The sequence below is a fragment of the Pleurodeles waltl genome, chromosome 10, assembly GCF_031143425.1.
Source record: "Pleurodeles waltl isolate 20211129_DDA chromosome 10, aPleWal1.hap1.20221129, whole genome shotgun sequence".
Taxonomy (NCBI): domain Eukaryota; kingdom Metazoa; phylum Chordata; class Amphibia; order Caudata; family Salamandridae; genus Pleurodeles; species Pleurodeles waltl.
This window is the reverse complement of record NC_090449.1, coordinates 1028817643-1028840484: the sequence shown is the minus strand read 5'-3', so window position 1 is coordinate 1028840484 and position 22842 is coordinate 1028817643. Positions and strand designations below refer to the sequence as shown.

The 22842-nt window shown below is 45.6% G+C and overlaps 1 protein-coding gene across 2 annotated transcripts in view; it reads right to left on the bottom strand.

The window, feature by feature from the left end:
- DYNC1LI1 (dynein cytoplasmic 1 light intermediate chain 1) overlaps nt 1-22842 on the bottom strand; it is a 417576-nt gene that overhangs the window by 207111 nt on the left and 187623 nt on the right. For both annotated transcript variants that reach the window (XM_069211991.1, XM_069211990.1), the window contains exon 6: nt 5015-5108. In XM_069211991.1, coding sequence (XP_069068092.1) covers nt 5015-5108 — 94 coding nt within the window. The remainder of the gene's footprint in view (nt 1-5014; nt 5109-22842) is intronic.

Genomic DNA, 22842 nt, shown 5'->3' with positions numbered 1-22842 from the left:
AGTGTGTGACCTGTGGTCTATCTCAGATGCAGCACACGCTAGTAATGCTATGAAGATGACGAAGAAGAAAGGGGCCATGGCTTGGGCAGGTCACTCACTGCCATCGAAGCAAAAATTATGAGGAGGAGGGTATCAATAGGGAAAATAGGCAGCAGAGGTGATGAGTGAGGAAGCAGAGTTATCAGGGTGGTGGAAGCAGAGATGAAGAGAAAAGAGCAGCCTGGAAGAAGAGTACAACTGCTGGGTGTAGGAGGCTGGCCTGGCTTATAGTGGGTACCTTGTGGTACTTACACCCTGTGCCAGGTCCAGTTATCCCTTATTAGTAGAATAGAGGTGTTTCTAGCAGCCTAGGCTGATAGAAGGTAGCTATGGCAAAGCAGCTTAGGCTGAACTAGGAGACATGCAAAGCTCCTACTATGCCACTTATATCATATAGCACAATATCATAAGAACACACAATACTCAGAGTTACTAAAAAAATAAAGGTACTTTATTTTAGTGACAATTTGCCAAAAGTATCTCAGAGGATACCCTCACTTAGGAGGTAAGTAATATACACAAATTATATGTACACAATCCCAAAACAGGTAAGTAACAGTAAGAAAAGTAGTACAAACAATGTAGAATCAAAATAGGATGCAATAGGTAGACATAGGTCTAGGGGCAACACAAACCATATACTCCAAAAGTGGAATACGAATCACGAATGGACCCCAGACCTATGGGAGATTGTAGAGGGTCGCTGGGACTGCAAGAAAACAGTAAGGGTGTCCAAAATACCCCACCCCAAGACCCTGAAAAGTAGGAGTACAATTACCCTACTACCCCAGAAAGACACAATAGTCATGATAGGGGATTCTGCAAGAACGACAAGCATCAGCAAAACACTGAAGACGTATTCCTGGACCTGAGGACCTGTAAAGGAAGGGGACCAAGTCCAAGAGTCACGAAAGTGTCCAGTGGGGGGCAGACACCCAGAAAACCCCGGATGAAGGTGTAAAAGGGTTGCCTCCGGGTGGAAGAAGCCAAAGATTCTGCAATAACGAAAAGGGCTAGGAACTTCTCCTTTCGATGGAAGATGTCCCTGGAGGTTGCAGAAGTGTTGCCAGGCAGAAATACCGCAAACAAGCCTAGCTAGCTGCAAGAGTCACGGTTAAGGATTTTGGGTGCCGCTGGGGACCAGGAAGGACCAGGATCTCGCCCCTTGGAGGAGGAGACAGAGGGGGCGCTCAGCAACTCGGAGAGCCCCCACAGGAGCAGGCAGCACCCGCAGAAGTACCGGAGCAGGCACTTAGAAAATCTGAGGACATTGGTCGACTCAGAGTCACAAAGGAGGGTCCCACGACGTTGGAGTCCAACTCTGCGAGTTGGGTAATGCAGGACGGAATGCTGGGGACCCAGGCTTGGCTGTGCACAAAGGAATCCTTGGAAAAGGGCACAGAAGCTGGAGCAGCTGCAAATCACGCAGTACACAGGTTTGCTGTCTGGCTTGGGGAGGCAAGGACTTACCTTCACCAAATTTGGACAGAAGGGCCACTGGACTGTGGGAGACATTTGGACCCAGTTCCTGTGTTCCAGGGACCACACTTGTCAGGATGAGAGGGGACCCAGAGGACCGGTGATGCCGAAGTTTGCTGCCTGTGTTGGCAGGGGGAAGATTCCATCGACCCACGGGATCATTCTTCTTGCCTTCCAGTGCAGGGTGAAGGCAGACAGCCCTCAGAGCATGCACCACCAGGAAACAGTCGAGAAAGCAGTCAGGATGAGGCGCTACAATGTTGCTGGTAGTCGTCTTGCTACTTTGTTGCGGTTTTGCAGGCGTCCTGGAGCAGTCAGCGGTCGATCCTTGGCAGAAGTCGAAGAGGGAAGTGCAGAGGAACTCTGGTGAGCTCTTGCATTCGTTATCTGAGAAATAGCCCAGAGGAGAGACCCTAAATAGCCAGAAAAGGAGGTTTGGTTACTAAGAAAGGAGGCTTGGCTACTGAAAGAGGTAAGCACCTATCAGGAGGGGTCTCTGACGTCACCTGCTGGCACTGGCCACTCAGAGCAGTCCACTGTGCCCCAACATCTCTGAATCCAAGATGGCAGAGGTCTGGGACACACTGGAGGAGCTCTGGGCACCTCCCCTGGGAGGTACTGGTCAGGAGAGTGGTCACCCCCCTTTCCTTTGTCCAATTTCACGCCAGAGCAGGGCTGGGGGATCCCTGAACCGGTGTAGACTGGCTTATGCAGAGATGGGCACCATCGGTGCCCATCAAAGCATTTCCAGAGGCTGGGGGAGGCTACTCCTCCCCAGCCCTTCACACCTATTTCCAAAGGGAGAGGGTGTAACACCCTCTTGCAGAGGAAATCCTTTGTTCTGCCTTCCTGGGACTGGGCTGCCCAGACCCCAGGGGGCAGAAACCTGTCTGAGGGGTTGGCAGCAGCTGCAGCGGAAACCCCGGAAAGGCAGTTTGGCAGTACCCGGGTTCTGTGCTAGAGACCCGGGGGATCATGTTACATAGCCATGTTCGGAGTTACCATTGTGACGCTACACATATGTAGTGACCTATGTGTAGTGCACACGTGTAATGGTGTCCCCGCACTCACAAAGTCTGGGGAATTTGCCCTGAACAATGTGGGGGCGCCTTGGTTAGTGCCAGGGTACCCACACACTAAGTAACTTGGCACCTAACCTTCACCAAGTGAGGGTAAGACATATAGGTAACTTATAAGTTACTTATGTGCAGTGAAAAATGGCTGTGAAATAACGTGGATGTTATTTCACTCAGGCTGCAGTGGCAGTACTGTGTAAGAATTGTCTGAGCTCCATATGGGTGGCAAAAGAAATGCTGCAGCCCATAGGGATCTCCTGGAACCCCAATACCCTGGGTACCTAGGTAACATATACAAAGGAATTATAAGGGTGTTCCAGTGTGCCAATGAGAATTGGTAAAATTGGTCACTAGAATGCAGTGGCAAATTTAAAGCAGAGAGAGAGAATAAACACTGAGGTTCTGGTTAGCAGAGCCTCAGTGATGCAGTTAGGCACCACACAGGGAACACATAAGCCACAAACTTATGAGCACTGGGGTCCTGGTTAGCAGGATCCCAGTGACACATATCAAACACACTGACAACATAGGGTTTTCACTATGAGCACTGGGCCCTGGCTAGCAGGATCCCAGTGAGACAGTAAAACACCCTGACATATGCTCACAACCAGGCCAAAACTGGGGGTAACAAGGCTAGAAAGAGGCTTCCTTCCTACACTGGGTCACGCAGTAAAATAACATTACAAACAAATAAAGCATAGCCATAATGCCAGTGTGACTAGACTACTACTTAAGTAGTGCACATCAGCGAAATGCCATGATCCGATACCAACCCAGATGGCTGAGGCTAATGCCTAAAGGCAGCTGACCCACAATAGCCGATGGCTGTAAGGTGCTGTCCAGAAGTCCCTTTCTGTATGTACATGTGGGTTATTCGGTGTGTAGTAGTGTGTTTTCTAACAACATGATTGCTTGCCAAACAGTCAAAGCTGTCTGTATGAAAGACCCAACAGGCATTTGCAATGCAATAGATTTTGCATTTTCTTGAGTTAGACCTATTGGCATTAGAAATTCAGAACTGGACATTTCTTGCCACATAAATTGGCAAGACCCTGTCTCATACTTTTGTCTTTTTCTGCCATGTTTTGATGGTCACAGGAGGCTACTGACATCAGAAATCACAAGCCCTTCAGGAGAGACGAGATGACTGCAAAAGCTGGAAAAGTATTTTCTTTTTATTTTAACATAATGAAGTCTTGCAAGCATTCTTGCCTGCATTTCAAGGGGCAGAGCAGCCTGAGAAGATTTATGGTTCCAATGAAGATAAGCAATGCACTGTGTGCGATATAATGAGTGCTGGCAGGGAGGGGCCCTGGAGAGAGACTCGAGATGCGATGCAAGGCTAAGCAAGTTTTACATCATTGCTTCTAGGTTTAGCTCCATTCTATCAAAAAGGGCATATTGTGGCTTTAATGAGCAGTGAGCTAAACGACCAGCGTGTCTTTTGTACTTATTTTAGGAGCCAGAGGTAAACGAGGACAGCACTGGAATAAAGCCAAAACAAATGTCAACGACAGGGGAGGAGATAGGAGGAACGGAATGCTGCAATAAAACGCAGGCAGCTACCAGCCTAAAAAACCCAAAATGAAAGGGAGCACCAAAGAAATACCAAAAATAGCCTGTCACAGCAAAAGATAAAGAAAAAGCGGAATAATACAGTAGTTGCTCACTGCTCTGAAACAGAAAAAGGAGGGTGGTAAGGCAGTACTAACCACTAGCGAGCAAGAATTTTCAAAGGACACTGCAACCAACAAATGAAATTGCTTTACACCATTAAAAGTATACACAAGGTCGATCGCTTACACTCAACCTAATAATAATTATACTCAAAGTATAGTTTTCTTACAAAACACCACACCTGGGCTATCTGCCAAGAGGCTCACAAACTGTGTGCAGCATCAATACAGTAAATAAGACACACAGCTGAATTAAAGTAACATAGATGCAGAGACCAGTTATGCTGAAAATATGCCTTTTTGCTCATTCCAGCATGTGCTAGAATATCGTGGCACATCCAAGACCTTCTGAAACCAATGTTACATTATCCAAACACGGCTGACAACAGGCTTTTAGTAAAACAGTTGTTCACAATGACATTCACTATACTCTTACTGCATTATTCAGCAAGTAACTCAACATTTAATAGAGCGCTACATTTGGTCTGAAATGAAGAGAAGTGCCGAAAAAGAGACAAACTTTCTGTCAGCAAGTTACCAAATGTTTTTCAAAATATTTCCTTGAAAACAGCACATGCAAGAATAGGTTATAAATCACAATAAAAGGCAATTGCGTAACAAGTATTGTTCTGATTTAAGGTACACCTAATCATCTCTTTAATTTGAGGGGGACTTGGAAATGAGTGACTATATAACCAAGGAAACACAAAGACTTACAGGCATGTTATAAACCGTAAAGGATACACTGTAAACAAAATCGTCGGATGTATGACTGAATGAAGTCAAAATGTTCATCTGTGTAGTCATGCTCTTTTTCCAAAATACTAATGGCATCACACTGTAGGGAGAAAATAAAGCATCAATCACAGTAACAAATTCATAGCTAATGAATTTAACACTATTATGTACAATACACTTTTTAAAGCTAGGATTATCTTCCAAGGTAAGACGTTTATGAAGGAATTCTGTATGTTCTTTTACAGGATACAAGCTTGACATCATTTACACAGATATGCTACATAATCAAAAAATATTTTTCATTTTGCTTTATCATACTTCGAGTACTGGTACACAAACACAGCAAACAAGGGCTTTGATGCACTGAACCCTTGGAGTCTGGTGATATCAAATACGTATTTCATCAATGGTACTCATAGCGGTTAAAGAAAGCAGCACCTGTACTAGTCACAAAACGTGTAGCATTATCTGTTTATTGGTCCTGTACGCACTACAGGCAAAGAAAACAAAGAAATGTATAATCTCAAATTAGGAGAACATTCACTCTTGGTTTGAAAGCATTGCTGAACACTAGCCTATTGACTGTGGACAAATTAATTTTGCAAAACCACATCTGAATTCAGCTTCTACCCCACAGTACCATGTCAACAGGGTCAGGTGGACTAATCGGTCTCCAACCTATAAGGGAACAAGGTTTGGTAGGCATGTTTGTCACAGATCGCCAGAGGGGCACTCAAAGTCCTAATGGTCTAGCTAGATATCACAGACCATGTCCCAAAGGGCACATGCATTTGCGCCATTAGCCAAACAATTTGTGAAACGCCAGGCTGGCAGGAGAAAACATGGTTACCAAAAGCATCCATTATTTTGGATTCTATATTTGGGGGATTGGATGGAAATTAAATAGGTTTACCTTACTGGTCTAAGCTTGTAATAGGGTGCTTGGTGAAAAAAAAAAAAAATCAGGATAACCAGGCAATGGCCTATGTCCCCTGGTCAACTGCCAGGCAAGCAAGAACATGATTTAAACCAGGCAGCCATCAACGTATCTATGACAGCACCATTAAACTGGAGCAATGGTTCAGATATTGCCGGCCCAGGCTAACAAATTTCTGTCAAGACAATTGTTTTAGTCTCAGTGGAGGGTAGCTGCAATTCCAGTATTTCAGCTACCCTTCAAACCACCACTGTAACCGAGGCACTTTCTTTTGTCGTTAGCCAATTCGTGAGTCAAGCTCTGTTTCAGGGAGGCATCAAGCCCAATACCATTTTGTAAATCAAGGTTTAAGGCAATAAAGCATCATCAGGTCAGAACCAAAAAAAGGAGAGCCAAAAAAATGGAGAGCCAAAAAAAAAAAAAAAATGGAGAGCCCCAAAAAAAAATGGAGAGCCAAAAAAATGGAGCCTGCGGCTGTTTGCAAACTGACCGAGGTGCTGGATTAGAGTCAGGCTGCTAGACAATTTTGTTGCGAGACATTAATTAAGCTGGAGCAGCTGTCGTTTCTGGATCAAACATTGGCGTCTGCTCTAGATCATTCCCCAGCACTGCTGGAATCAGTAGCAACATTGGGACAGCATAAACTGGTATAAATCTTGACAGCAGAGTGGAAGTCCATACCGGAGTCAGAACGGGCCCGGTAATGGGTCCCAAGGATGAAGACTGTGAGGGGGAGGCTTATCCAAAGATTTAGAGCTAGTCTTGTGCTATGCTAGGTACAACTTTGCCATCACGTTCTTGTATTGCATTCAGACGCTTTTCTTACAAAAAAAGTATTTCCCAGACCCCAAGCACCAAAGGGAAAAGTTGTGTTGCTTGAATTCAGTAATTGTCAGTGGGGAACTAGTTCCCTAGCATTTTGGAGCCATCAGAAGACTGACAAAGTATGCAAGTGGAGCTCCCGATATGTGTCGGAAGGCACAGAAAGAAAGGAAGTGACATCAGCATACAGGAGTGGTGCTTATTTGTGGCTCCTCTATGCCACTTTTGGGATGTTATGGAGGTAGCAGGAGCCACAGAACACTACTTATTGCAACACAGGAGTATTAAAACTAAATTTATCTCATCCAGTCTGGGGGATATTCAAAGGTCAGGTAATCCGCAGTTAGAAGTAGCCATGAGAATAGCTATTAGAAAAGAAACTTACATGAAGACCCCACTCTCTTAATTCTCAGAAGTGTGAGTAGTGTTGCAAAGGTGAGGTGAGGCCATCGGACGGCAAAATTCCTACAGGCGACAGACGTTAATGGGGAGGAGTTGGGGAGGGGGGTGGGTGCTTCAGGAGAGGGCGGATACCATGTTATGGGCTTCTTCGTTAGTAACTTTTACTATCAATTATATTTTTGGTGAGACGACACAAGACATCATTGTGACAAACTGGGATGTTGGTTGAGGTGGGTAAAACCCTACTCAAGCAACAGCTCTTGCCAGGGTGAACCGCAAAATCATTACATTAACCTTCGTTTAACCCTCTCGTAGATTAGCACAAAAGCAGTCAAGTTTAACTTTCAGGCAATGCGTAAGGTATATATGCAGCACTTATTCAGTACTAAAGGGAAAACACATTGAAAATGCCACACTTTTTTAGAAGAGTAAATTTTAATAAACTATCTGACTAAAAAGCATCAAAAAACAATTACAAACGAAGTTATGAACTTTTAAACTTTAATGTGAAAAATGGCACCTACAAGATCAACGTGGCACCGTTAAAGTTAATGCTGACTGCAATGAAGTGCAAAGTGGATTGGGCCAGGTCTCCACTAACCTTCAAACGTATAAGAAATTTGAAAAGAATGCCAGAGAAGGTCAAGTTCAGCAGGGCAAGGCACCCAGTGGTGTCCGAGGAGGAGGTGTTGTTGTCGAGGAGCCTCTGGTCAGAGTTACAGTGAAGTGTTCTTAGTCTGGACTTAGCCTCTTTATATTGAACCTGAAACCTCCTGCGGGACTAATGTACAGGATATAGCTGCAAGACGCTGCTGAACAGGATTTGATGCTGCAAAGAGGAACGTAGGCTGACCTGCAATGCAACTTGGGTGGATCAGCAAGCAGGTAGGTCCAGGGATCCTATTAGTTCTTAGGGCAATGTTTGGCAGAAAATGTTTTAAGTCCGAAGGTTTGCATTTGGGCTACCAGGGTACCTTTAGCATAATTTCAATGGGTCCAGGACTGGAGGGGAACCACTTGGGGGGGTTAACACTCACTCAGTCTGGGTTGAGGTGCAGGTTCAAGATGGTTGGAGTATTTTCTGGCCCTGAGGCTCTAATAAGGAGGCCAGTCTACTACCCCTTGGAGTTACTCTAGAAGTCTTGGGTTCAAGCAAGAAAGCAGTTCTCCAGTAGCAGGGCAGTCTACTGAGGGCACAGGGCTGGTGTCAGGCAGTATGGCAGTATTCTCAGAGTCCTTCCCCAGGTCCATAAGTGAACTGCAGAGTGTGTTGAGGAGCCCTATTTTTATACTTCATGCCCTGTAGGAAGTGGAGGAAACATCTGGAGATTACTCCCTACCTCCCGTAGAGTTGTCTAGAATTTTCTGCCTCTCTGCTCTGGCTCCAGTCCATCTGCAAGCACAATAGGCTTGTGTGAGGTTCTGTGTGTGTGAGCTGAAGCAGAAGGCTGTGTACAGCTCCACCCTGCTTCCGGTCTTGGATGGCCCAACCTGTCAACATCTAGTGACTTGTGTGGCTGTCCGTGAGGAATACACAAAGGCCAACTGCCAACTACTCCTAGTCATGTAACCCAGGAAACATCCTAATTGGTGCCTACAGCCTAAGAAAATGCCAAGTTTCTAAAACTCACATTTTCATAATTGTGACTTAAAATAAGAGTACCATTAAAAAGAATTTGAAATTGCAATCCACTAGATACCAAATATGGTATTTCTACCCACTTCCAAACAATAGTTATTACTTATTAAATGCAATAAGGTAACCCAATGGTATCCTTTAGTGGGAGAAAATAAAATGTGAGATTTCACTACCAGGGCATGTACAACTTAAACGTACATATCTAACCTTTTAATTACAATGCACCCTGCCCTATGAGATGTATAGGGCCTACATTAGGGATGACATATATAGAACAAACAAAATCACACAAAAAAAGGGGGAGGGAGTTTTAGCGAGAAGTTTATTTTGCCAAGCCGAATTGGCAGTTTAAAACCGCATACAGGCTATAATTGTAGGCTATATGCATGTTTTAAGGGGTCACGTGAGTGGTTGGCACAATAAGTGCTGCAGACTCACTAGTAGCATTTAATTTACCAGCCCTAGGTATATGGTATACCAATTTACTAGGAATGTGCAAGTAAATCAAGATTAAAGGAGAGAGCTCAAGCACTTTAGCATGGAATAGCAGTGTGAAAGTGCACAGAGTCCTAAGGCCAACAAAAACGAATTCAGCAAAACAGGAAGGGTGAAGGTGAGGAAGGGTGAAGGTAAATGTTTGGGAGGCCAAGTCCAACAATCAGTAACCTAACTTCTAAATGAGACTAGTATCATGGGAGAATCACAAATTCCAAGTATCAGCATAGAATGTCAATGGTCTAAAATCAGACAAGAAGCAGTGCTGCCACTTATTTGGAGAATAGCCGTGAAGCGGCTCTTCTACAGGAGACATCCTAGAAGATAATGGTATACTAAAGTGTTACATTGAGTTTCATCAGAGGTTGCAGGGGGGTTGCAAATCACCTGAATAAACACCGGCAAGCTAAACTTTGGTTTCAGGGACCCTCCATGGGCGAACAGGAACTCTGATGGATGTAGATGCCCTTCATTCAACAGTGAAAATAACTACAATCGCTATACAAGTTGGTTACTAAGACACTATCCGGAGCCACCCAGCTTAGAGGAGACTTAGTTCCATTATGGGCCCTATAATAGACTCTCAAACCTCCTGCATTACAGGAGCAAGCAGAAACTCACTACTCAGCAAATGAGCTGAGGCACTGGTGCTATGGGATCCCTGGCAGTACTGCCACCCAAAAAAGAAGGCATTTACCTTTTTCCTATAAGTCACTAATCCTTCATTAGACTTAATCACCTTGTTCCCAGTGGGTGGCAAGCAAAATGACCTTTACTCAAATACTGGCACCTGGCATTTCTGATCACTCCTTGTGTAGCTCATCATTGGCTCTGTTTAAGTGTGCCAAACAGGAGAACATGGATACTTAACGCATTGAGGCTGAGAGACAAGATCTATTGAGTTGCTCCAGCAAAATGTAGCGCACTACTTCCAAATGAACAAAGGCTTCTCTTTAGTTCAGGTGCGTTCTCTGGATGCATTCAAGGCTATAATTCTAGGTAGTCTCAAGACCAACATAAACAAGCATTGGCAGTGCCAACAGACATGGCCTTGGCAAGCTACATTTCTTTTTCAAAACATTTAATATGCATCAAAAAGTGTGCAACAAAAGAAAGTTTAAAAAAATGCCAACATCTAAAGGTGGCATGCATATTTTTGCTAAAAAAAACAACAACAAAAAACAAAAGGCTCTATTTGGCTGCAATATAGAGAAACAGCAGAGGATGAATGACAACTTATCTCCCATTTTCAAACACTCTGGCCCCCTGTGCTCCACAACCAGCAAGGTAAAGCATTTGATATAACTGGGCTTTGTAATACATAACTTTACTAGTTTAAATATCAAACGCGAAAAATAATATTCTCAGATCATTTCATGTACTAGTAAAAATTAATCAAGTGCAGAGAAAATATGAACTTTAAGGAAGTGGAAGTAGTACTGGTAAATACCTGTACTATTCTAGAGTCTTGTCAGATGAAAACTTGCATAAAATACAATGAATGGTCATTGTGACTAACATGAAGCACCTTCAAGACAAATACATTGAAGGTTAAAAAAGAGCCTTCATCAGTGGGTTAAGGATCAATATAACAAAGTTTGTGATGACATGCCAGTCCGTAAATTAATTGCTGAATGCTGTCATCCACTAGATTGTTTCCATCTAACCTAAAAGGAACTCAGAAATCAGTGCGAATATAAGGAACTATAGTCAGTTTTGGGAAGAAGAAAAAAAAAAACCTCAAAATGTAAATTCATCAAACCATTCTTTTGAAAAGAATTATGGGTAGTAAGAGGCACTCTGACTGAAAGAATCAGGAGAATCTTCCTAGATACACAGGTAAAATGACCCAGATGTGTCCACATTGACGCAGGATTTTACCATACTGTATGGACCTGCCCATAACTAGGGTATTACATCCCAATGGTTGAATAAGACTTGTGCCAACCTTTTGGCTTTGTTAATGCTTGTTCTGTTGATTGAGTGCGGTGCAGGGCCTTCAACAACAAAAAAAGAAAACAATGAATAAAAGCAAAAATATGTTTTGTGCCATACAGCATACATTGCCATAGCAGTCCCTAGCACTGAAGGGAGCTAATTTGTATGCAAATGTGTTCCTTGGGAAAAAAACATCAAAATCTACTCTGCAACCCTACGTCTAATCAATAACGACCGCCCCCCCTGCCCCAGCCCCCCACAACATTACATGACTGAAAGGAACTCCATGTCCATCGAAGAGTATACACATTTATTAAAATATTTTTTTCAAATTTCATTGCGTCATTCATTAATATACACCAGGACAGATTTTCACATTAATTTAAATAGTAACCAATCACTACTGGTAATTTCATTCAGGCTGATTTTCTTCAAATTTTCCTTTGGATACACAACATCTTAGTTATCTCATCCACCTCAGTTTCCAATCTCAAGACTTCTGAGTGGTAGGGTCCATGTGTAACATATCAAATCTTTGCATGCCAATGTAAACCTAACTGCAGTGTCCATCAAGTCTATAATAATCATCCTTGCCTTTCTATACACAAATGAGACCCAAATGTTTTAGCTACTCAAGCATCAGGAAATATTTACATCTAAATTACCAAATATAGGAGTTATCCTTTGACCTGGGTAATTAATGTCTCTGTTAATGCACATAAACCCTAGAGTTGTTAAACATCTGAAAAACTCATATATGGGGAGAGGGACTTCCAAGACAGGCAAGGGAACTATATCCATAGCTGCTGTTTTATTAATACTCTGACCACAGTTATCTTTTTCACACACATTATAAGATCCCACTTCTCACACCCTGGGGGTAAAATTTGGGCATTCTGAAATCTATTAGAGGATGACCAGAAACTGAGCAAATGTCATCTTGTATATCATCAAGATTCATGGTTTTCTACAAAGAAATGTATCAGCCATTTATCTTTGGGATTTTGAAGGTCTGTTAAGTTTGTGGCCAAGCACCAATTACAGATTGTCTGTCTTTCAAAGAATGAGTTCAGGATCTCTTAACAAGTTGTTGGCTGAAATGGTGTACTGTGGTTGTGTTGTCCATTTGGATTATAATTCTGTTCTTTGTCACAGTAGGTATAAATGCCATGAAAGTCTGGTGAACTAATCGGCTTCAATTTTTAGCACCACCACTTCAAAGACTGCTCAGTGGACAGTGAGTAGTTAGTCTTCCCAGGCGCCTTTTCATTGAGACCACTAAACAGTTAAAAATTGCTAAAGAAGCCTCTATTAGAGTCCAGCATTTGGAACACTGAAAATGCAGGAAGCCGTTGTCCCCAGAAGCAATAACATCGAGCAAGCCGTTGGAGAAGGCGTTTTAGGAATTTGAAGACATCTGAAAAATGACAGACATTCAGGACTCTGAAGGACACACGTCTCCTAGTCTTGGATTCATTGTTTACCGTTGGGAACTAGGGTTGATGTAGATTTTTGTAAGCTGGCATGAAGCCCTAGACATTATATAACGGCTGTATCAAAGCCTTGCACAGTTTTTACCACCAAGTACTGTTGAGATTTGAGTAAATGAAAATCTCCGTTTTTGAAGAAATACTGCCACTACTGCCATGCACCAAGAAACAGTCTGAGGTGCTGATTTCAGACTGAATTATTACAACTTCACACTGAAAGCAGGATTTGCCCAGGTGAACCTCAAAAACATTTTGTTTTCTTCCTACTGGAATTTGGAAATATGTATCCTCAGGTCCAAGGAACATATCCAGTCCCCTTTCCTAAGCTGAGGAAATAATTGCTCATAAGTCAGCATGTGAAATTTTCATTCTGCTATATTTGTTAGATGGATTGAGGTTCAGAACTGGTCTGAACATTCGCTTGGGATGTCAGAGTATCAAAGATATCTATAAAAGATGCCTTTTCCTTTCTGAGAAAAGAACAGGTTTTAGTGCTTGCTTTTGTGACAGTGTTGCAGCCTCTTCCCATAGTTAGTGCACATGTTTTGGCACAGGCATCTGAGAAATCAATAAAAGAACGGAGTGAGTCTCTGTTTTGGACTAACTGCAAACCCCACTTGTTAGTGGCATTTCAACAGTTTAAATGTTTCCATACGCTCACTCACACTGGAGAGGACATTGAAGCGAAAGAGGAATATTTGTCTGAAATGAGACTGCCTTTTCGGGGAAAAATAGTGCTGCTGTTGTAGCCATCTAGACCTGGAAAATCTCTAATGATCTGGAGGCTGTTAGCCTGGAGATCGAGATTGGTATGTCTATGAAGATGACTGAACTCCCGCCTTAGAAGGTAATGGCAGCCACGGTACCTAACTAACAACCCGGAAAACGTTTTCTTCTCTTTAAAGCCTACCGCTTTGAGAGGTTCCACCTCATTGCACATGTTGCATATCATCAATGTAGAATCAAAGCAGGACTAACCCAAGTCTTGCTCCGGTGGCCTGTATTTTTTATACAATCCTGGTATAACAATCTTGAAAGCAGCAGGAGAGAGGCTTTTCTTCGGCCAGCTTTGCAAAACCAGGAACCAACAGGAAGCAGATGTCTATGTGCCAAGTGTACGTACAATACCTCCATTATGTCTGAAATGACATTCTGTGAGACTTCAAATGGAGTGCTTAATTTTACCGCCCCCCCTCAGCAAAACATTCTGTTAAGTCTAAATATCATCTGTGAATCATGACCTTGTTGTAGGACCAGTCTGTGAAACAATCACATCGAACTGGAGAAGCAGTAGAGGAACTCTTCCTCTTGCCTGCGAGGGCGCTCCATAGGAGGAGGTTGAACATCGGTCTTGTTTCAAGAGAGAAGATCTGGAACATCTGGCAGCAGAGGCATCCATCTCATGGACGACATGGATGCATGTCTTTCAACTATGTGTGACCTTGGAGGAAGGTGCAGAGGCTGCTAAGGAACCTGCAATGGATATTCAGCTGGTATTTTTATGACCAGCGGCCTTGATGCCAAGTCCTGAGTCAGTGAGGTGGACTGGAGTCCAGCTGGAGAAGGACACCACAGTGTCGTCACAGAGCTCCTTGACCCCAAGTATGTCGACCGCGATATCCTTGACTTGAAGCAGTGCAAAGGGGGTGGGTTTTGGCTTTGAATGTTAGATGGTGAATGTCTCGTCTGCAAGTGCCTTGAACAGCCAACCCTAACGAACAAGTTACTTACCTTCGGTAACGCTTTTTCTGGTAGATACGCTAGATCTCCCAATGCGCCAGCATTCGCCGGAAAATCTTCTTCCCAGCTCTCCACGTCGACGAGGATGTCACAACTGCATGGCTCCACACGCGACTCCGTCTGAGGTCACTGTGACAATAAGAGATCCTCGCCGGCGTGCTGACGTCAGTTTCACCCATTTTAACGTGCCTTTGAGGCGAACAGGTGAAAACCAACCTCACGATGGCTCAAATGCATACATATATAAACCCATACTGATGTAACACAATTACAATCATTTATATATAAAATTATCAAAACATATATACACTTGTAATACAGAAGTCTTGGTATGACAACACAGGCAATGGGGAGGAGGGTGGGACGGCGAGGAATCCACAGCTAGTTAGTGTATCCACCAGAAAAAGCATTACCAACGGTAAGTAACTTGTCCTTCTGATGGATACAACTACCTGTGGATTCCTCACCTTATAAATAGTCCCAAAGCAGTACTGCACTCTGAGGTGGGTGACGGACGGGTCAAACCAAGAAATCCTGCAACACAGAACATGCAAAAAGGCCCTCCCTCCTAACTTCCGAGTCCAAGCAATAATGCTTCGCGAAAGTGTGGAGGGAAGCCTGAGTTGCTGCCTTGCAAATATCCACCACCGGAACACCTCTAGCCACGGCCGAAGTGGCACTTAGCCCTTGTAGAATGGGCTCTAATATCCTCAGGAGGAAACTTCTTTGCCAACGAGTAACAGATCTTAATGCAAAGAATGACCCACCTGGATAAAGTTATTTTATGGACCGCTCTGCCCTTCTTTCCTACATATCCAATGAAGAGTTGGTCCTCCAACTGAAAGTCCTTTGTTATCTCAATATAAAAACTGAGTGCCCTTCTGGGGTCCAGACGATGGAGTCTCTCTTCCTCCTTTGAAGGATGAGGAGGGGGGTAGAAAGATGGAAGGGTAATAGACTGCCCCATATGGAAAGGAGTGACAACTTTAGGGAGAAAAGCCACCCTGGTTTCCAGCACCACTTTCTCAGCAAAGAATGTAGTAAAGAGAGGTTTAACACTAAGGGCCTGAAGCTCACTCACATGCCTAGCAGACGTAATAGCTATCAGGAAAACTGGCTTAAGGACTAATAATCTTAAAAGGACAAGAATGCATGGGTTCAAACAGCTAACCCATTAAAAAAGTCAAAACCAGATTTAAATCCCACGGAGGCATAAGAAACGGAGTGGGAGGAAAGAGCAAGTTACTTACCTTCGGTAACGCTTTTTCTGGTGGATACACTGGCTAACTGGATTCCTCACCTAATGAATTATCCCCATGCGTAGCATTCGACGGAAACTTCTCTCTAGCTGTGCACGTCGGCGAGGACGTCACAATTGCCCAACTCCACGCGGCTCCGCCTGACGTCATTGTGGCAATAAGAGGCCCTCGCTGGCATGCTGACGTCAGTTTACGCTATTTGTGACGTGCCTTTGAGACGAATAGATAAACATCGATAATCCAAACACTCCATGACCATAAGTGTAGGAAGTTGGCTCTGTATGTACTATTTCAAAGTAAGAAATAGCATGCACAGAGTCCAAGGGTTCCCCTTAGAGATAAGATAGTGGCAAAAAGAGATAATTCTAATGCTCTATTTTGTGGTACTGTGGTCGAGCAGTAGGCTTATCAGAGGGTAGTGTTAAGCATTTGTTGTACATACACACAGTGTAAGGAAATGCCTCCTTGGCATGGTTACCCCCTGACTTTTTGCCTTTGCTGATGGCAAGTTATGATTTGAAAGTTTGCTGAGGCCTGCTAACCAGGCCCCAGCACCAGTGTTCTTTCCCTAAAACTGTACCTTTGTTTCCACAATTGGCACACCCTGGCATCCAGGTAAGCCCCTTGTAAATGGTACCCCTGGTACCAACACCCTGATGCCAGGGAAGGTCTCTAAGGGCTGCAGCATGTCTTATGCCACCCTGGGGACCCCTCACTCAGCACAGACACACTGCTTGCCAGCTTGTGTGTGCTGGTGGGGAGAAAATGACAAAGTCGACAAGGCACTCCCCTCAGGGTGCCATACCAACCTCACACTGCCTATGGCATAGATAAGTCACCCCTCTAGCAGGCCTTACAGCCCTATGACAGGGTGCACTATACCACAGGCAGCATTTTGTGTGCATGGCACCCTGAGGGGAATGCCATGTCGACTTTGCCATTTTCTTCCCACCAACACACACAATCTGCATGGCAGTGTGCATGTGTTAGTTGAGGGGTCCCTTAGGGTGGCACAACATATGCTGCAGTCCTTAGGGACCTTCCCTGGTCACAGGGCCCTTGGTACCACTAGTACCCTTTACAAGGGACTTATCTGTGTGCCAGGGGTGTGCCAATTGTGGAAACAAAGGTACAGTTTTAGGTGAAAGAACACTGGTGCTGGGGCCTGGTTAGCAGGGTCCCAGCACACTTCTCAGTCAAGTCAGCCTCAGTATCAGGCAAAAAGTGGGGGGTAACTACAACGGGGAGCCATTTCCTTACAATAAGCAATAAACCTTTATAGAAAACGCAAACGTCCATAACAGAAACAACACCAATAGTCCTCCGTAAAAGATGTACACCATCATGAACAAATTTGAAAACTTACAAATAACCTGAAATGCAACTATGTATGTATGCACATATATACAAATATACAAAATTAAAACACAGAAATGCACACCCAAGGCGATCCCGGTATGACCAGACAGACAACGGGGAGGCGGGAGGGACCGTGAGGAATCCACAGGTAGCCAGTGTATCCACCAGAAAAAGCGTTACCGAAGGTAAGTAACTTGCTCTTCTGATGGATACAGCTACCTGTGGATTCCTCACCTAATGAATAGAGTCCCAAAGCAGTACCACCTCGGAGGAGGGTGTCTGTCTGGTCACACCAGGAACTCCTGCAGCACAGACCGCGCAAAATGGCCATCCATCCGCACCTCTGAATCCAGGCAATAATGCTTTACAAAGGTGTGGAGGGAAGACCAAGTCGCGGCCTTACAAATGTCCACCACCGGAACACCTCTGGCCAGAGCCGATGAGGTTGACTTGGCCCTGGTGGAATGGGCCCTGATCCCCTCAGGAGGATCCCTCTTCGCCAATGAGTAACATATTTTAATACAAAGAACGACCCACCTGGACAGCGTTCGCTTGTGGATGGCCTTTCCCTTCCTCTTCCCCACGTATCCAATAAAGAGTTGGTCATCCAAGTGGAACTCTCTCGTCCTATCAATGTAAAAGCTGAGAGCCCTCCTGGGGTCCAGACGATGGAGTCTTTCCTCCTCCTTAGATGGATGCGGAGGAGAGTAGAATGTTGAGAAAGTGATGGATTGTCCCAAGTGAAACGGAGACACTACCTTGGGGAAGAAAGCCGCCCTGGTCCTCAAAACCACCTTGTCTTTATGAAAAGTCGTAAACGGCGGATGAACAGAAAGGGCCTGGAGCTCACTTACACGTCTAGCCGACGTGATGGCTGTCAGAAACACAGTTTTTAAAATCAAATACCTCAAGGGACAAGAATGAAGTGGCTCAAAGGGAGAGCCCATCAAAAAAGTCAACACCAGATTCAAGTCTCACTGGGGCATGATAAAAGGAGTGGGAGGAAACCTATTAGTAAGCCCCTTCAAAAATCTTAATACTAAAGGGGATTTGAACAGAGAGGGTTGATCAGGAAGACATAAGAAGGCTGATAGGGCCGAAAGATAACCTTTAACAGTGGTCACAGAACAACCACTCTGCGCCAACGACAAAGCAAAAAACAATATATCTGATAGATGGGCACTTAAGGGATTAAGTTGCTGCTCTCCACACCAATGAACGAATTGAGCCCACCTGCTAGCATAGACTGATTTGGTGGAGTGTCGCCTGGACGATAAAAGAACGCCCACCACCTCCGGCGGGAGAGAAAAGCACTCAGGTTGCCCCATTCAATCTCCAGGCATGAAGGTGCAGGCTCTGGAGGTGGGGGTGTAGAACCTGCCCCTGCGACTGCGAGAGGAGGTCTGCCCTGAGAGGGAGACGGAGCAGAGGGCACAGCGAGAGTTGGAGTAGGTCTGCGTACCATATCCTTCGTGGCCAATCCGGAGCTATTAGTATGACTTGGGCCCGGTCTTGCCGAACATTCCTCAAAACCAGAGGAATCAAGGGTATTGGGGGGGAGGGGGGGATGCGTAAAGCAACTGGTCGCACCAGGACATCTGAAACGCGTCCCACCCGAGGCCAGATCACATTCTGGGGAAGTATCAAGCCCACTAGCTGTATCCAATCCTGGGAACTCACTCTGGGGATCAGCAATCTCCCCCTCCTCAAGGATTTGTTGCCGGTATTCCCTTTCCTCCAGCAACCTGAGGGCCTTCCGGCTGGATCTTAACTTGGCCTTCAGCCATGGCGTCGACATGGAGTGCAACAACGTTGGTGAATAGCGCCGAGAAGGCGTCATGACAGGATCTCCAGATCCTCCCGACGCCACAGATGGATCCACCGGTGCCATGGACAAAGGCCCTGCATCCGACGACGCCATCCGGCCTCGAGGCTCCATCTCATCCGACAACGGCGTCGAAGGTCTCTCCCTCGACAGCTGAACCGCCGGCATAGGTGCCTGGTTAGAGTCTCCTGCCGGACAGAACGGCATAAACGGCCTGTACGGAGCCGGAACGCCCAGATTGAATGCCAGGGGACCGGTGAGGCCAGCCGGCGCACCACCTCCCGGAGCCATATTCTGGAATATGGTAAAACATGGCATTCAGAAATGCTGCCGGATCCGTCCCTGGAGCCGGAAACGTAGGATAGCCCTGAGGAGCCAGCGCGGGGCTGGACTCCTGCGCGCCTGGATGCGCCAGAGAAGCCTGACTTTGAGGCTCCACAACCTCGAAGACTGATGGCGCCGGGGACATCTGCGGAGTCACAGGCTATGGGGACACTGTCGGGCTCACTTCCCAAGACTTACGGCGTCGAGTCGACGGAGACCTCGACTCTGACCGACTCCTGGACCGACATCCAAGAGTCACGATGGCGCCGTTTCTTATGACTCGACTTCCCTGAAGAGGAACCATGGTGCTGCTTCCTCTCCTTCGACTTGGCTAAGAATAGCTTAGCCTCACGCTCCTTCAAGGCCTTCGGATTAATCTTGTGACATGACCCACATTCCTGGACGTCATGATCCGAACTCAGGCACCAAAGGCAGTCGTTGTGGGGATCAGTCACCGACATCCGACCTCTGCACTCTGCAGGGCTTAAAACCTGACTTCTTTGGAGCCGACATCGAGAAAAAACACAAAGTATCCCTTCCGAAGAGCGAAAGATACAGGTAGCTAGAAAAGTAACTTATCGAAGGCATTGAAAAAAGGGAACCGACGTCAGCACGCCAGCGAGGGCCTCTTATTGCCACGATGACGTCAGGCGGAGCCGCATGGAGTCGGGCAATTGTGACGTCCTCGCCGACCTGCAGAGCTAGAGAGAAGTTTCTGTTGAATGCTACGCATGGGGATAATTCATTAGGTGAGGAATCCACAGGTAGCTGTATTCATCAGAATTTATTTGTCAAACCTTTCAAGAACCTAACAACAATAGGTGATTTAAACAAGGAAGGTTGATCCGGAAGGCAAAGAAAGGCTGACAGTGCCAACAAATAGCCTTTGACAGTCGCAAATGCACAACCCTTCTGTGCTAAAGTTAACGCAAACAGATCAGCAGACAGATGGGCACTCAAGGGATCAATTTGTTTCTCTCCACACCAAGCCACAAATTTTGCCCACCTGCTGGCATAAACAGTCTTAGTAGAGTGTCACCTGGCCGATTAAATAACATCCACTACCCTCTGGTGGGAGAGAGAAAGAACTCAGATTGCCCCATTCAATCTCCAGGCATGAAGGTGCAGGCTCTGAAGGTGGGGGTGTAGAACCTGCCCCTGCAACTGCGAGAGGAGATCTGCCCTGAGAGGGAGATGGAGTGGAGGGCACAGTGAGATGGAGAAGGTCAGTGTACCACACCCTTCTCGGTGATCCAGAGCTATTAAAATGACTTGAGTCCGATCTTGGCAAATCTTCCTCAGTATCCAAGGAATCAAGGGTATTTGGGGGGGAAGGGGGGAGGAGGGGGGGCATTCAACAGAATGCCAGAAGCAAACAGACTGAGCAGGCGTAGGACCTTGAGGACTGGAACAACCGCTCCATTTTGAAACATTGGAATCAACGCCTGAATGTCCTGAATCCGCTGAGGCAGAGGATAGGCACGATTCATTGTTGTATCCAGTACTGCCCCTATGACTAGGAGGTGCTGAGAGGGCTCCAGGTGAGACTTGGGCACGTTTATCGAAAAGCCTGGACTGAACAACAACCAAGTTGTCATCTGCAAGTGATGCAGCACGAGCTCTGGAGACTTGGCTTTGATCAACCAACCGTCCAGGTAAAGGAATATCAATATTCCCTTCCTTCTGAGACTTGCTGCAACCACCATCATTACCTTCGTGAAGACTCGAGGTGCTGAAGTAAGACCAAACGGAAGGACCGCAAACTGGTAGTGTTGCGACCCCACCACAAACCGGAGATACTTCCTGTGCAACTTGAGAATAGGGATATGAAAGTAAGCATCCAGCAAGTCGACAGACACCATCCAATCCCCTTTGTTCAACGCAAGAAGTACCTGTGCTAGAGTCAGCATCTTGAATTTCTCTTGTTCGAGGAACCAATTCACAATCCTCAGATCCAGGATATGTCTCAATCATCCAACCTTCTTGGGGATCAGGAAATATCCTGAATAACAACCCTGACCCCTTTTCCTGCTCTGGAACTAACTCCACTGCACCTTTTGATAACAGGATTTGAACCTCCTGCTGCAACAACAGGAGATGGTCTTCTGAACATAACGAGGGACGGGAAGGGATTTGGGGAGGGGGGGGTCTCCTGAAAAGGAAGAGCATTTCCTTTCCTCACAATATTTAGAACCCAGGAGTCTCATGTGGTTAACTCCCACTCGCGGAGAAAAAAGACGTAACCTTCCCCCTACAGGAGAAGTGTCTCTCACAATGGGCAGACAACTAGGGCTGCTTCCCTTGTTGTTGTCCCCCAGAGGAAGAGGATGATGCAGGGTGCTGCTGGGTAGCCCCTCTTGTCCGAACCCTCACCCGCCCTCTAAAGGATCTATATGTGAGGCTGGCAGGCTGTTGGACTACGGTCTGGGGTCTCCCATGGTAAACTGCTCCATGCCCAAACCCCCTGAAACTCCAAAAGGACCTGAAAGGGGTAATAGTAGAAGCCTGCAGACCCCAAGACTTTGCTGTGGCCCTACTGTCCTTAAAGCACTCTAAGGCAGTCAGCTTTAGCTCCAAACAGCTTCGCTCCATCGAAAGGCCAGTTCAATAGTGGTCGACGAAGGATGCTGTGGAGTCACCGTAGGACTAACCTCCCATGTTGCCGTCCTGATGGAGACCTGGGCCTTGATCGGCTTTGAGCCGAACGACATCGAGAGTTGTGTCGGCGCAGCGTCTTATGTTTCTTCGAAGAAGTGTATGAAGACTATCTATGATGACTTCTGTGCCCATTCTTTGCTTTAGCCGAAAAGAGTTTGGATTCTCTCTCCTTCAGCGCCTTCAGATTCATGCTTTGGCAGGGCACACACTCCTCGATGTCATACTCCAAACTTAAGCACCAAAGGCAATCATTGTGAGAGTCCATAACCAACATGCGACCCCCGCACACCCGACAAGGCTTAAACCCAGACTTCCTAGGAGGAGACATTGTAACTAGAGACAAAAGGGAACACCTTCGAAACAGTAACAAGAAGCTAGGAGAAAACCGTTCGCGTCGAAGGCACAGAAAAAAGGGAACTGACGTCAGCACACCAGCGAGGACCTTTTATTGTCACAGTGATGTCAGACGGAGTTGCGTGCGGAGCCATGCAATTGTGTCGTCCTCGTCGACGTGGGGAGCTGAGAAGATTATCCGTCGAATGCTGGCACACTGGGAGAATTCAGAGGGTGAGGAATCCACAGGTAGTTGTATCCATCAGAAACAAAAATACAAAAACAAATCATTGTTCACACATGACAGGGAAAAGAGTGTGAGGAACTCACAGTTTGATTGAGGAAAAAATAAAAGGTAATCAAAGAAGAATAAAAAGATGCAGAGGCCAAAATATACTAGATATATATACATATCAACTGGGGTTGAGGGGGTAGACACTTTATCAAGTGCATGAGAATTGCAAGTGGCATAGAGCACAACAGTCAGTTTTCACAGCTTTCTAACTGAACCTCATCTATATTTATGAATTTGCCACAGTCACAATGGGATAAGTACCTGTTCAGGTGCAAACTCTCAAAAAGCACATGCACACTTCCATTGCAGATTGTGTGC